The 14,182-nt window shown below is 37.0% G+C and overlaps 1 protein-coding gene across 2 annotated transcripts in view; it reads left to right on the top strand.

The window, feature by feature from the left end:
* The window catches only part of LOC134752371 (uncharacterized), a 134,250-nt gene that overhangs the window by 100,384 nt on the left and 19,684 nt on the right, over positions 1–14,182 (top strand). For both annotated transcript variants that reach the window (XM_063688068.1, XM_063688078.1), the window contains one exon: positions 11,624–13,529. In XM_063688068.1, the coding sequence (XP_063544138.1) occupies positions 11,642–13,522 (1,881 nt within the window). In that variant the 5' untranslated portion in view covers positions 11,624–11,641 and the 3' untranslated portion in view covers positions 13,523–13,529. The remainder of the gene's footprint in view (positions 1–11,623; positions 13,530–14,182) is intronic.

The raw sequence follows: 14,182 nt of genomic DNA, 5'->3' as shown, positions 1-14,182 counted from the left end.
ACTATGTAAGTTTTCCACCATGTTGACAAATTTGTAAGTCACATTTTTTATTGAACAGAAACTTGTAGAATTGTAACCTGTCACCTACAATTTACAATTTGTAAAATTTATTAAACAGGCCCCGGATGGACTCATCTGAAGATCCACGTTGGCCATATTAGTAGATTACGCAAAATGCTTGAGACGAGACCACGACGAGACACATTAACTTACTAGTAGGTATTTTAATTACATTGATAAATATGATTAACTTCCAAACATATAAATAGAATATAAATACTATATTCGTAAACTCAAACACAGAAAAGAAAATTATATAAGTACCTAATATTTAAGTACCTAAAATGAAAAAACATAGTTAGGGGAAAGTACCAAGAAATCGAAAATAAAAATTAGAGGTTAAAGTTTTTAAGATCTAATAAAAGAGTGCCTTAACCAAATTAATTGGTACAAAATGAACTTACTGTTAGTGGTAAGTCTTGGAGCCGCTGGGAAGGGAATCGCGTCGGTTTTTTCTGGACAGGAAGAGACGACCGGTCGGACCGTTAAGGCCAGTTAGCCCGGCATATGCAATCAATTTATTATGATGCTACATTGTCAGGCTGATCGGCGAAATGGTGCTAAACTACACAAGTAGGTACACGAGTTCATTTTCCATAAAAGATTCAGTCTATTCCTAAACTTTTACATGTCGCGCCCACTTGTGGTATTTCGCATCTCACTTTAGCAGTTCTTTGGCAGTTCGTGTTAAAGTTGTGAATTTTTTAACCATTGACTGAGTGTTCTAGAAAGAAATAGCTGAGTATCCCCCTTGAACGTGGGAAGAGGAGGGGGGGTGAAAGTAAAAGAGAAGCCATGCAGTTCTATATTTTTTTACTTAATGGTTAAAATGGTTAAGGCTACTAGGGTATTTTCGTGTAGAACAGATACAAAATAGTTATTTACGATACAAGTGCGGAAAAGAGGAAATTCGTAACGAGTGGTGATAAATTAAAACACGACCGCAGGGAGTGTTTTAAATCGACACGAGTTGCGAATTACCTATTCGCACGTGTATCGTACAACGTTTTACAGTACATATGGCCCTTTAAACTTTCGACATATGCTCGAAAAGTGCTCTTTTACGCACTAGTGCGAGAAAGTAGCAGCATATGTACTGTAAAATTAATTTTTAATTTTAAATGAGTATGATTTCATACAAAACGAAACTTTTTTGATGTATACCTAACGTCATAAAAGTAATAAATTTCCACTATTACCATATATGTACTTACACGAAAATATTATAAAATAGCATATCTAATGTCATTTTAAAAAAAATACTCTATTGACACTTATTCCACAAAAACAAGTAATATATCGCCTGCAGTGGCTCTATTGCCCCGTAAAAACAAAGTTACGCAACCAGTACCAATATCATTTTTCTTATTCTCCGCAGAATCATAAATAGGGCTGCCAAATTGGGCTAGTCCTGAACAAATCAAGCGGCCATAAATCTGATGGCATGGGAACCCTGGCTTAACGGCTCGTCACAGTTCTGGGCTACAGAACAAGCAGTGCCATACGCGGAGCGGGAGCGCGAATAAAGTTTATATATTTATATTTCATTTCATGTTACAGCTGAACAATTACTCGTAATTTTAACAATTCAACAAGGTCGATATCGGGCGTGCGAGGGTTGGAGTAATTTTGGGATTTATCTACAGACTTGCCTTCATCCACGTTTGCGAACGTCTCACTAAAACACATCAGTCTTAAGAATGGCTATTGGCTACTAGTGATGTCGCGACCCCAAAGGATCGAAAACAAATTGCCCCAATCGCGCTACTCATTAGGTATGTGGCAACCTAGTAAAGCGACATGAAAAATCTTAGAAGCTAGGAAGGTTATTCGCTCCTGCCGCCCTGCCTAGAAAATTGCTCTTGCTTGCTTAAATGAAGGCACAAATCTCCCATTCACCACTGCAACAGATGTGTGAGTAGCCGATTCTTTTATAAAACAAATAAATTTCGCATTCAGTATCTTTAAGTAAGCTTTCTGATTTCATGGCCCTAACCGAAGCTCCTTATTTGTCTACAACCGATCGGGTACAGTTAGACGCAATATTATCTAGCGAGCACAATAGCTCTAATCGTGCGACCGAGTCGTGACGTACAGTCGGCCACGGCGTGCTCATTGAAAAGTGCGCTTTTTTGATACAGTCGTGATAGCATCTTGGATAAAACCGATAAGGTTTTGGTAACAGTAAAAAAAGATGAGAGACTGCTTTCAAGAAACCCTAATGTTTACGAATGTTTAATCTCTTTGCTTTTAATATTTTGCAATTATACGAGAACTAATTTCCAAACAAAAAAGACTTGAAAAATTTTGCAAGTTTTTTTTGTTTGGGCTTATGGTTTTATAAAATATATTATGGTTTATTAAAGATTAGAATTTAGAATAATGCTATTAACCGTCGTACTTTCTCGTTTACATTATATTTTGTTTTTATTACATTTTTTTTATTACAAGCTTTTATTTAACTTGCCCTGCCGGGCTAGCACATGATTGGCGCGAGAGTATCTCGCCGCGACATAGAATACCCGTCCCCCTTTAATTCATACATTTAGTAAATGACGGGTAGTCTATCTCGCGGCGAGATACTGTCGCGTCAATCATGTGCTCGGTCTACTGTTAGTATGTTACTGTGGGTCAAATCTTGGAAGCTAAGCTTGACCCTTTCCCTGATTTCCGATTGAGCTGAAATTTTGCATAAGTACATATGTAAATCGGATAACAATGCAATATTATGATGACATTGAGCTGATCTGATGATGAAGACAGGAGGTGGCCATGCGAACTCTGATGAAATAACGCAAGCTAATTGTGTTTGGGGTTGTTAGAATTCTATCGATAAGTATTAGTTGCCTGTGGAATGAAAAGTACAGTAGGGATAAAAACTTGTACCCAAAAAGGTTTTTTTGCCAAAAACTTATTATCTTGCAATATATGTATGAATGTACCTAGAGCTAAACCAAGAAAAGTCTGCAGATATTTTGACAGCACACGCAGCAGTGTAGGTGTTATTTTAAACGTCAAACTTCTATGAAATTATGACGTATAAATAACACTGGCACTGCGTGTGCTGTCAAAATCTCTGCAGATTTATCTTGGTCTAACTCTACCTAAATTATGCAAATCATTTTAGGTCAGCCGCTTATTGCTTGCTGATATTCAATTGAACTGAATGCTAACTAGTATACCTACTTAGGTATAAAAGTTCGGTGACAATGTAAAAAATGTAAGATGACCATAGCAACTCTGTAATAAAGCAACGCAAGCAATGATTTTGGGCTTATCTAATTTGGGAAGATGTAGTTTAATGTATCTGAAATAATAATAGGACAGTATTTACGTATCTGTGATGTATTCCGACGACCTAAACTATAGGTATATATACCTAGAGGCCTATTCGAATTTTAGAAAACCAACGTTTACACTCGACTCGTACCAAGGTAGTATCAGATCAAAAACGAATCAGGTTGAGATTTTTTTAACTTTGAATATGTCTCCTCACAATTATAGGGTAAGACCTCCAGTGAATGAACACTTAAGCAATTATCCAAGTTTGAACAATAATTTCTCAGCATTCATTAATAATTTTAACAATTAATTGCAATTTAATTAATCCTCATTTAATAATTAAGAAAGTAATTTCTGCGAATTTTTATTACTTTCATAGTTTTTGAGTTATAACATTATTTATCAAAAGTACCCAAAAACCTAATGAATGAACATGAAAACTAGTAAATTAACACCGCAAAAACCAGTGAATGAACACAATTTCGATCTTTTTAATCAGCATTAAAAATACATTATAATACACAAAACCCGTTTCCAGCTCAATTCTAGTAGGTATAGCGAAAGCGTGATATTAAATATATAAGAATGTAATAAAATCATGGTTATTCACCAATAACACAGAAATCTGTTACATATTAATAAGAAAAAGAGAATCAATATTTAAAACAAGAAACAACGTGCATATTTTGTTGAAAAAAGGTCAGGCTCAGCAAATAATGCTTAAAATAATAGACTTTTCATTCCGTTGTTCGTGGTTACATTGTTCATACGTAGAATTAGTAGAAACCCAATGAATGAACAATCCAAATTTTGTACTGTTCATACATAGGCATGAAAAATCTAGTAAATGGAAAATGAAAAATCTAGAAATTTGGTTTGTTCCAATACTGGCTGAATGAATCAGAATCGTTTTCTATGCAGAATCGCAAAATATAAACTCAATACCATTTCGTTTACATACAAATTTAGAAAAAAAATGAAATCTAGACGACACCAGTGAATGAACACACCGTTCATTTACTGGTTTAAGAACATTTGATAAGCCAGTAATGGAACTCTAAAAAATAAAGACTTAATCGCATAATACGCCGACAGAGTGTGCATTTATAGAAGGTTTAACTCTTAATCTATCCAAATAACTAAACTTTGTACAGGTAAACATTAAATAAGCACTTCATATGTTGCTCCAAACGTACACTGTTCTTATCTGGGATCTAATTTTTCCATACAAAACTTCAAAACCAGAAACACGTAAACTTCAAACGCCAGTCAGATTCAAACTGGTTGAAAATAAATTTATCACGGGTTGCTATTGCATAGGAAATAAAGTTGTTTATAAGAAAAAAAATACGACGTGGTAGAAATTGCTATATTTCTTATTTTACTGGGGGGTGTTCATTCACTGGAGTGTTTACCCTATATAGGCAACACGATTTGTATATTAAAATACCTATATTTTAAGTACTTACTAGACCTTAAACGCAATCGCGTTACATTTAGTTATAAGTTATAACTTATAACTTAATAATCTCTTTATATTAACCTAGAATGTGTGCAGTAGGAACTTTGCGACCTCATATGCGAACTATTAAGCGCACGACTTACTTTAAATACTAAGCCACTTATAATTATGTAGGAAAACTACATTTACACTTATAAAGCTGGATAAACTATTATTACACAGCAGTTTAATTACATTATCTTATTAATTACAAGCTGTAATAAGCGTCACGTATTTACTTTTAGGGCAGATAATTAAGCACTCTATTTTGCGTTTAAATAGGTTTTTTCACATTTAAAGATATTTTCATAATTTTAGACAAGTAACACGCTCTTCAAATTTTAACTAAATCAAAATTACCTCAGGATCGGTAGTTGCATGTTATAGCGATTTATTCCTTTTTCAGCACATTCTTGTTTCGGCAAATTCTTGTTTCGACATTCTTGGTATGGCAAATTCTGGATTTGGCACGTTCTTCTTTACGATGGCGATACAAAAATATGCCGATATTTTTGTATCGCCACTTTATTTCACCTCCATTAAAAAAATGTTAAATAAGAAGATGCCGAAAGAGGAATCGTTTCAAAAATAGGATTGAATGAACAGCTAAGCTTTACTATAAGTCAATAAAAGCCCCTTTTTAACTAAAATCAGTGAATTTTCTTCTATCTTGAAGTATAATTTATGAAATAATATACCAAAATAATATATATATTGTATACTTTCTACTTCGCCACATAACTCCTGGATCCATTTGTCTGTGTGGTACTTACAGACAAATTTGCGGATTGATCAACATACACGCGGAGTATTTAGAACGCACCTAAGATACGAGTAAGAAGTACTTAAACATGTATCACGTACAGTCAACCAATTTGATTCCTAGGCCACTATAGAGCCTTCTCTTTAGCTATTAGATACTAGACGGGCCCGCGGCTCCGCTCGTAACAGTTAAAGCATATCTAGTCATAAGTTCCCGAATTGATTATATCTTTAGTCATTGAAGTGTAATTATTAACTTAATAAACTACATATTTACATACATCGACACTACCACCACCATCCCTTATTACCGGCACCATCCCTTCGCAACATTCCTTGAACTGATAGGCTACATAACTTGGTATCAGCTTAGTATTTTTGGCCATGGAATCTAACTTTTGGCGCTTCTCGCCATCCACCCGCCGCATGCATGACAGTAAGTGTTTGCCAAAGCCGTGAAAGCCACTCTAAATAATAAAACTCAGGAATTTAAAACAATAAAATACAAATGACTTACACTTTCATACATCACCACTATGACATAAGTCATATGGCATAAGCCACTTGTATGGGCATAGACTAAGGTTGACAGCACTTTTTATTTTACTTCGAGTGAGAACGCCGAAATAACTGTATACCAATATGACAAACTTATTTGAACTTATTGAACTTACGTCAAATAATTTGGTCTGTAGCACCAAGAGTTGCCGAAACCAGCCGAGAGTTGCCGAAAATAGCCGATCGTCGTAAAATGAAGATTGTTATGAAAATTTCTTTTGCTTATTGTAAATTAAATACGCATCGAAAGCGATAGTTTTTATGCTTTAGTTCTAGTATCATATTTAGATAATAAATTTGAACAGTTTTTTCTTATCATACGTGCGTCGTATTCGAGAAACGTGTCAAAAACTTTTTTAGAAATTTGTAAGGCGCCATCTCGCTTCTTTCCTCGTTTTTTATCCCGTTCTGGTTTTTCAATAAGCACTGCCGTAGAAGATAAACAAATTGATTCATTATGACCTAGGAATCAAATTGGTTTACGTACACGTACGCCTTCCTGAGAGTCTTGGAGTTGTGTACCAGTAGTTTTTTATCTCTTTTCTTTAACTGTCCTTATGCTTTTTCTTTTCTTCTCCTTTTTATTTCCTTTTCGTTTTTCCCACCAAAACATTTAGCTAATAGACAGGCTTTTTATGTTTTTGCCAGCAAGCTAAGCTTTCCAGCTTTCCACCTTGACCTTTTCTCTGATCCCATTTACACTAATTAGCTATTTTAGAATCAATAAAACTTGAAGTTCAAATGGAATCTTAAGCCAGACTTAGTTTTAATCACGACTACGAGAGAATAATGTTTAGTTTTTTCATATTATTTATTAGCGACAGCATTGCTACGTCACTAGATTTATATTTATACGTGCTTTTGCATCTTGCCCATTCTTATCTTATATTGTCTGCCCACCGCTACGTCATTATTGGCCGAACATAAGAAACGAACGCTTATCCTGTTGTTATCGCCGTGATAAGCTCGATCGAATACGCGCTATCGAACCCAGCCGTACATGGTGAACGTATGACCCGTTTACGTTGCGTAAGTTAAGGTCAACGTACACGGACAATGGCACCCAATGCGCCGCACGGATACACCGAGATCTAGACCACATGCTCTTATGAGCTCTTAAAAACAAAAATCTTTATTAATGTATTACTCTTATAACTCTAATTTATAATTTATTTTTTGACAGCTTTTGTTAGAAAGGGACTTCCACTTGTATTACAAGCTACAAGCTTTTGATAAACGGGCCCCAGGTGTCTGTCTCAACACATTTGTTTCCGATTATAATTTGTAGGGTTTTTCATTCAAATAACACAAATCAAAATGTGTAGGTCATAAACATAGAGGTACTTGCCGCAGTCATTACAATTTCAAACAGTCGCTGTATCAGGTGTCTTAGAACAAGTGCATTTTTTTTCTTTTAAACATGTTCTTATAATGATCGGGAATCAAACGGGCACCCAGTGCAGTGTGCCGCATCTCCGCGTTTATGACGTAACGGTAGCTCGATACCGACACCGGCAAACGCGATTGCTGTTTTACGACTGCCTCGCCGCGCCGCCTGATGAATCCAAGCCGGGGCTTATAACACTACTGTTTACAAGACATGTCGTTAAATTGATGGGATGGTACACTTGAGAACAACATTCGTAATTCATACCCGTTTTAATGACTTTCGATTATAAGAAAATTTGTATGCAATACAACGCCAAATGTATTTTTCACCACACCAGCTGATAAAGGCTTTTGAGTTATTCCCTTACCTGTTGACTAGTAGAATTGACTTTTAATTAATAAATAATTTATAACATTCATTTGATTTGCTTTGATTTTGTATATATCAATATTACATTTAGTTTATTCCTTGTGTTGGTGTTGTGTAAAATTTTGTGTTTCACTCGGTGACAAAATCTGTTTAACCCCCCATGCCTTGAAACCCTCGCAACGCTCAAGATTCCATTTTTAGAAATTAGCACGATAGGTTAAACAACAACTTTGCCCCCTTGTAAAACAAATAACTATTATCTGGTATACTTAAATAGTTATTACCCAGCCAGCAAAAAAGCTTCTTCTCTAGGTTCAAACGCCTGAAATTAGATTTATACACTCGAAATTGGATGTTGCTGTCTTTTGGCTCAGCAACAAACAACTTGTCACGCCGTATTCCGTTTAAGTTTTATCGTCCGATTAAATTAATGGTAACTTTTCTTGCTCTATATTATTCTCGTCATATGCTGCACTAAATTTTTATCCGAGCGACAGGAATACCCTCTTACCTTTGAAGCGTTTTTACCTAATAATCTTCTTATTTCGAAATTCAGCAGCTCTAGTAAAGACTAGTATTAAAATTATGGACAGTATTTAGTATAAGAAAATGTCAAAAAAATTCACAATTTATTTCTCAACCGTTGCATAAAAGTATAGTATATTTATTCCAATTCACTTACAAAGTTTTACAATTATTAATAAATACCTTAAGAAATAAATAAACAATTAATTCCGAAACAACAAAATACGATCTACATATAATTGAAACATTACATTAAATCAAATTAAAAAAAATACAAATTACTCTGACTAAACTAAACCACAGCCACCCTAAAAACTAAAGCGTGTTAAAATATAATATTAGTAATATTTTTTAAGTATGTTCGTTTTCAATAGTTTTCTTTGTATTGTAAAGGAATTATTCGAAAATCGAAGAATGTTGACGTTATTATGCAGGTTATAAAAAGGCCAAAGTTTATATTATTTTGCATTCGATGAGCTATTAAAACGGTAGGAGCATAGGTCAACACTGTGCTGTTGTTCACATCACTTACGGCGTTAATCGCCTCACGTCAACCAGTATAAGTGTGTAAGTATAAGTTGATACGATTGCGAGGTCAAAAAGCTCACAATCGGGAAAAATCTTTCGCGAATTAGTAGTTGTACGGGAACGTTTGGGTTGTAGGTTCAAATCCAGGTTTGTAAAGACCTAACTAATTAGTTACATACGTTGTGATTAAATCTTCTCGCTTGTCTGGGACTGTAAGTTGATGGTCACTAGTGCATAAATATAGTGTAGTCATGAATAGTCATATGATCAAGATTGTAGGAAATGGCGAATGAGCCCTGTGTACAACCGGACTGGTTTATTATCGAGATATTAATTGGGGAGATTAACTTGAAATTGACATAATTTGTTTAAATTGTTATATTCTAGAAGCCAGAACAAAACAGACTTCGGTCTAAAGGGGCCCACTGACTATCAGTCCGCAGACCCGTCAGTGGGCCCCCCTTAAAAGGAAAGTCACAATTCTAATTAGTCTGAAAACTAAGAAAAGTAGCATATTTATACGAATCTTCAGTGCCTCAGTACAGTACCCAGTTCCGAAGTGTATTGATTAGATATTATTAGTCATTATGGACACGGTGGTTAATAAGTCACAATAAAAAAACATCACTTTCAGCAAAAGCTTCTATGCAGAGTTTGAACCTAGATTATGGGAGTAAATAAATTACACCATTGCAAACTTCCAATGAGTGCCGATCGAAAATGAAGTATTAATTTTAAAAAATCCCCATTGGTTTAGTGATTTCATACCCCAAAGAACACTCCTGGTTATTTTCAACAAAATCTAAAATCAGTCAGCACACACCTTAGTAACGATGCAAAAATTGATGTGGATGTGACAAATAGAACCAACTCTGGCTGGCTCAAATGGCGACAACTTACAGGGGTCCTGTATGACACAAAAATTCCAATAAAACGAAAGATTATGTGTATAAAACCGCTGTACGTCCCGCAATGCTGTATGGGTCAGAATGTTGGGCTACTACCAAACAGCACCTCAACAAACTACACACAACTGAAATGCGGATGCTTCGCTGGTCTACGGGTGTCACCAGGTTAGACAGAATCAGGAATGAGTTTGTCAGGGGAAGCTTTAAGGTTCTGCCTATCACAGAAAAAGTTAAAGAAAACCGCCTCCGCTGGTACGGGCATATCTAAATACGGCCAGAGGACCAAATAGTACAGCTAGCCCTAGATTTGCCAACGACAAAACGAGGACCTGGAAGGCCACCCGCCACTTGGCTTACGACGGTCGAGAAAGACCTAAAACAATTAGGATTGGACGCCTGCACAGCTCAAGACCGAGCACAGTAGAAGAGAAGGATAAGGAGGGCCGACCCCAAGTAGATGGGAAAAGGTCGCGACAAAAGAAGAAGTCAGCACACACCTTCAGACGTTTTCATATAGAATGACTCAACCCTAAACGTATTTTGGCTAAATACATTGAGATGATGACCAATCCTTTGCTTCATTACATACTGTTTTGAATTTAATATTTACCTACCTGATAGCCCCGTGTGATCTTTTTTATGAAGCTGATATAATATAATAATAATATAAATATTATACGGACATTCTTACACAAATTGACTAAGTCCCACGGTAAGCTCAAGAAGGCTTGTGTTGTGGGTACTCAGACAACGATATATATAATATTTATACAAATACTTAAATACATAAAAAAAACATCCATGACTCTGGAACAAATATCTGTGCTCATCACACAAATAAATGCCCTTACCGGGATTCGAACCCAGGACCATCGGCTTCACAGGCAGGGTCACTACCTAGTTACCCACTAGGCCAGACAGGTCGTCAGGTCAGGTCAGGTCGGTTATTGCTTATATTACACGCATTCTATTCCATCACTCTTTATCACTCAAATCACTGTTTCACCTTATAATACAGTCTAAGAGGAGTCTGTAGGCCACCCCACCTAATTGGGTAACGTATCACAACATATGAGCATTGCGATACAACGAAGAAATGCCGCCAGCAGCATCCTTGGTACAATGCCTCAAGGGCCTATTTTAGATTTAAGCTAGTTATTAATTTAGTTTAGTATTTGTATTGTAGTACCCCGCAGTTTTACTTACCCGTGGTGCAACCAATTGGACATAGCGGTTGGACCACGGGTCGGGAGCGGGTTTTATGCTCTTGTTCTTTTCTCGTATTTAGATAATAGATTTGTACAGTTTTTTGTTATTACGTGCGTCGTATTCGAGAAACATGACAAAAACAATCTTAGAAATTAGTAAGGGGCAATCTCGTTTCTTCCCTTGTTTTTATCCCGTTCTGATTTTTCAATTTTATATGTATGTATATATAGATAGGGAGCTACATTTTAAAAATCTTATGTTTTTAAAAGTAGTTGCCAGAGCCAAACCTGCAGCCTAATAGTTTTAGGGTGCCTAAAAATATCCAAAAATACCTCATCGGCTAGCATGATAAGACTTATGCAAATGAAAAGTACTAAACGGCCCTAACCTGGAGCATTTCAAATGCATCCGAATTTTATGTTCGAACCTAAAATTCTATTGTGTGTACAATTGTACAGAGTCAAAATGAGTCCGGAGTTTATATGTTTACTTTGATAACATGATAACATTAGCTTTTTTCTTTTTTTGCAGATGTGACTAAAGCCCACTATGGCAGCCACGGACGGCCAAGTCGTAGTCGCAGCATCCCGCTGGTCCGATGAAGGAAACTACCTCCGGGAGTATGTCGCTAAATACCGGCTGCCCAATGTCGCCAAGATCATCAAGGGACAGTACGGCGGGCTTGGCGTGCCCACTTTGCCAAGCCCTAGTCTACAGAGCACTGCCTTGCTTGTTTCAGCGGGAAAGAGCAAGAAAATAATAGCACAAGCCATCAAACTGAAAGAAGGACGACGAATGGTCAGTGTCGGACCACGGATCGCCATCCCAGAGACATACAAAGGCTATTTTGAGTTACTTAGCGAGGAAGGGAGAGCAGTCAGATGCATAGAATCTGTAGCAGAACTAGCTAGGAGAAGGCTCGATGATGGTTGTCTTGTCAGGGAACCTATCAGAGTAATTTGTGGTAAAACTGATTTAGAAGGAACTGTGACCGCTGACGGTGCAAGAAATTTACCAGCAGGTGAAGTCATCATGCCTAGAGGGGAAATATACTTAGGGAAAAACAAATATTTGAAGTGTACGGATTCCAAAGGAGACGTCGTTCTTCTTAGCTTGGATCAAAGAGGAAAATTCTCTGCCGTCGCCAAGGAAGAAAATATAAGTGGGGTTCATACTGCAAAAACGTTACTGACAAAACGACTGCCTATCACTGTGAGACTTGTGCATGGTACCCCTCCTAGAGGCTTAAAAAGTTCGAACCATTTTGTCCCAGAAATTCGACTCCTATCTATGTTCGAAGAAGAGCACGTTTTCGCCTTACCGTTGCAAAAAGAAGGAAACGCATTAGTAGGTTTGCCTTTAGCTGCACCAATCAAAATGTTGAGATGCAAAAACGAAGAACAGATAAAAAACTTTATGGAATTTTCTAGGCTCGTCGATAAATGTAATCGCTTGTTAATCGAAGTGGTTGATAGGATACACATATTAGATGGAAAACTGGGCGATCCTAAAAGGCTTTTGAATGCTCCTCTTCATGCGCCACCGTTACTTAAAACTGGGTATTTCTTACGGAGAAGTGCATCTTCAGACACGGCCAATCAACATAAACATTTGTCTAGGCATAGCCATATTTACAGTAGCCACAGAGATGAGAATAGCATTCCTGATGAGAACGAAGAAATCGATCGGATCTACGATTACGTACGAGGCTTCGCTCCTCTTCCTAAGAACATAAAAGCATCTTACACAAATGAACCAACTCTAAAACACGAAACTGCTCCATCTTCTCCTGCAGCTACGCCTATCCACATGCCTTTAATAACGGAGATTAAACCCGAGCCACCTCCAATAGAAACTATTCCATCCAAAAAACCTCTAAATCAGAAAGCAGAGAAGAGAACGCGAAAAACTGCCGTAACTACAAAAGAAGTTCCCATAACAGTTTATAAAGAAAAATGTTCCATCGCCCCGGCGCCGAACCTCCCTAAATTGTATATCAAAAACGGTATCAGTAATAATAAAAGTAGGATGGTTTTCAGACAGAAAAGCAACTCACCGACTAAAGAGTCTCCTAGTCCTATAGCTAGTCCAATCAGACCGTTAACGAAAGGCGATTCCCCGATCTTCAATATTAGGTATAAGAGTCTTTCAAACATTCATCAAGCTATGGAACTTGATGGCACCCTAGACTCGAGCCACTCAGGAGGTCGGACATCTGGGGACTCGGGAAATGGTCCCAAGCTTCCCGAAAAGAGATCAAGGAAACTTAGCAGGCCTAAATCTCTCACTAATCTGGTTTGGGAGATGAAAGGTTGTCCGGTAGAAACAGTAGAGAAGCCTAAGGTTCGGAGTAAAAATGAAGGATACAAGAAGATCGGAAACAAGTTGTCCCTAGGAGCACAGAAGAGGGTACCGACGTTGTATCTCTAACTTCTTGGTAAGTCTAGGTTGATATTATTCAACTTACTAGTCACATAATAATTTAATTACATTTCAATTGCAGATTGTTATGTCGCAGACTTTGTAATGTCACCGAAAATATGAAGGCATAGACAGTTGAGATGTTATAGAATCCGTGGTACCAAATTTAATTCAGATCCCAAAAGAATTCCTCCATCTTTATACTCTCCGGCAATTAACAAGTAAAATCTGACACATTCGTCGTTTCAATATTATAACACGACGAGTAAATATTACAGCAAACTTATCAAAAGTGAAAAACGATAGGCATAAGTTTATATTTTTAACTTACTTATATTTTGCAACCTATTTTGAGGCTTGGTTTTCTTACTTTTTCCAAAGCTTCACTCTCCACATTTGTACGGTAATTCTACGGTTTTTGATGCAAAAATGCATATCTTCTAATCAACCCTGTGTTTAATTGAGATGTAATTTGATATACTTTGGTTTATTTTTTCACAATTCATCATCATATCAGCCGAAAGACGTCCACTGCTGGACATAGGCCTCCCACAGGGATCTCCACAACGACCGGTCGTGCGCCGCTCTCATCCATCGGCTCCCTGCGACCTTAACCAGATTGTCGGACCATCTTATTGTGGGTCTGTTTCTGCTGCGTTTCCCGGTTCG

The sequence above is a fragment of the Cydia strobilella genome, chromosome 2 (genome assembly GCF_947568885.1).
Source record: "Cydia strobilella chromosome 2, ilCydStro3.1, whole genome shotgun sequence".
Lineage (NCBI taxonomy): Eukaryota > Metazoa > Arthropoda > Insecta > Lepidoptera > Tortricidae > Cydia > Cydia strobilella.
The sequence above is the reverse complement of the archived record's forward strand: the minus strand, read 5'-3'. Positions and strand labels throughout refer to the sequence as shown.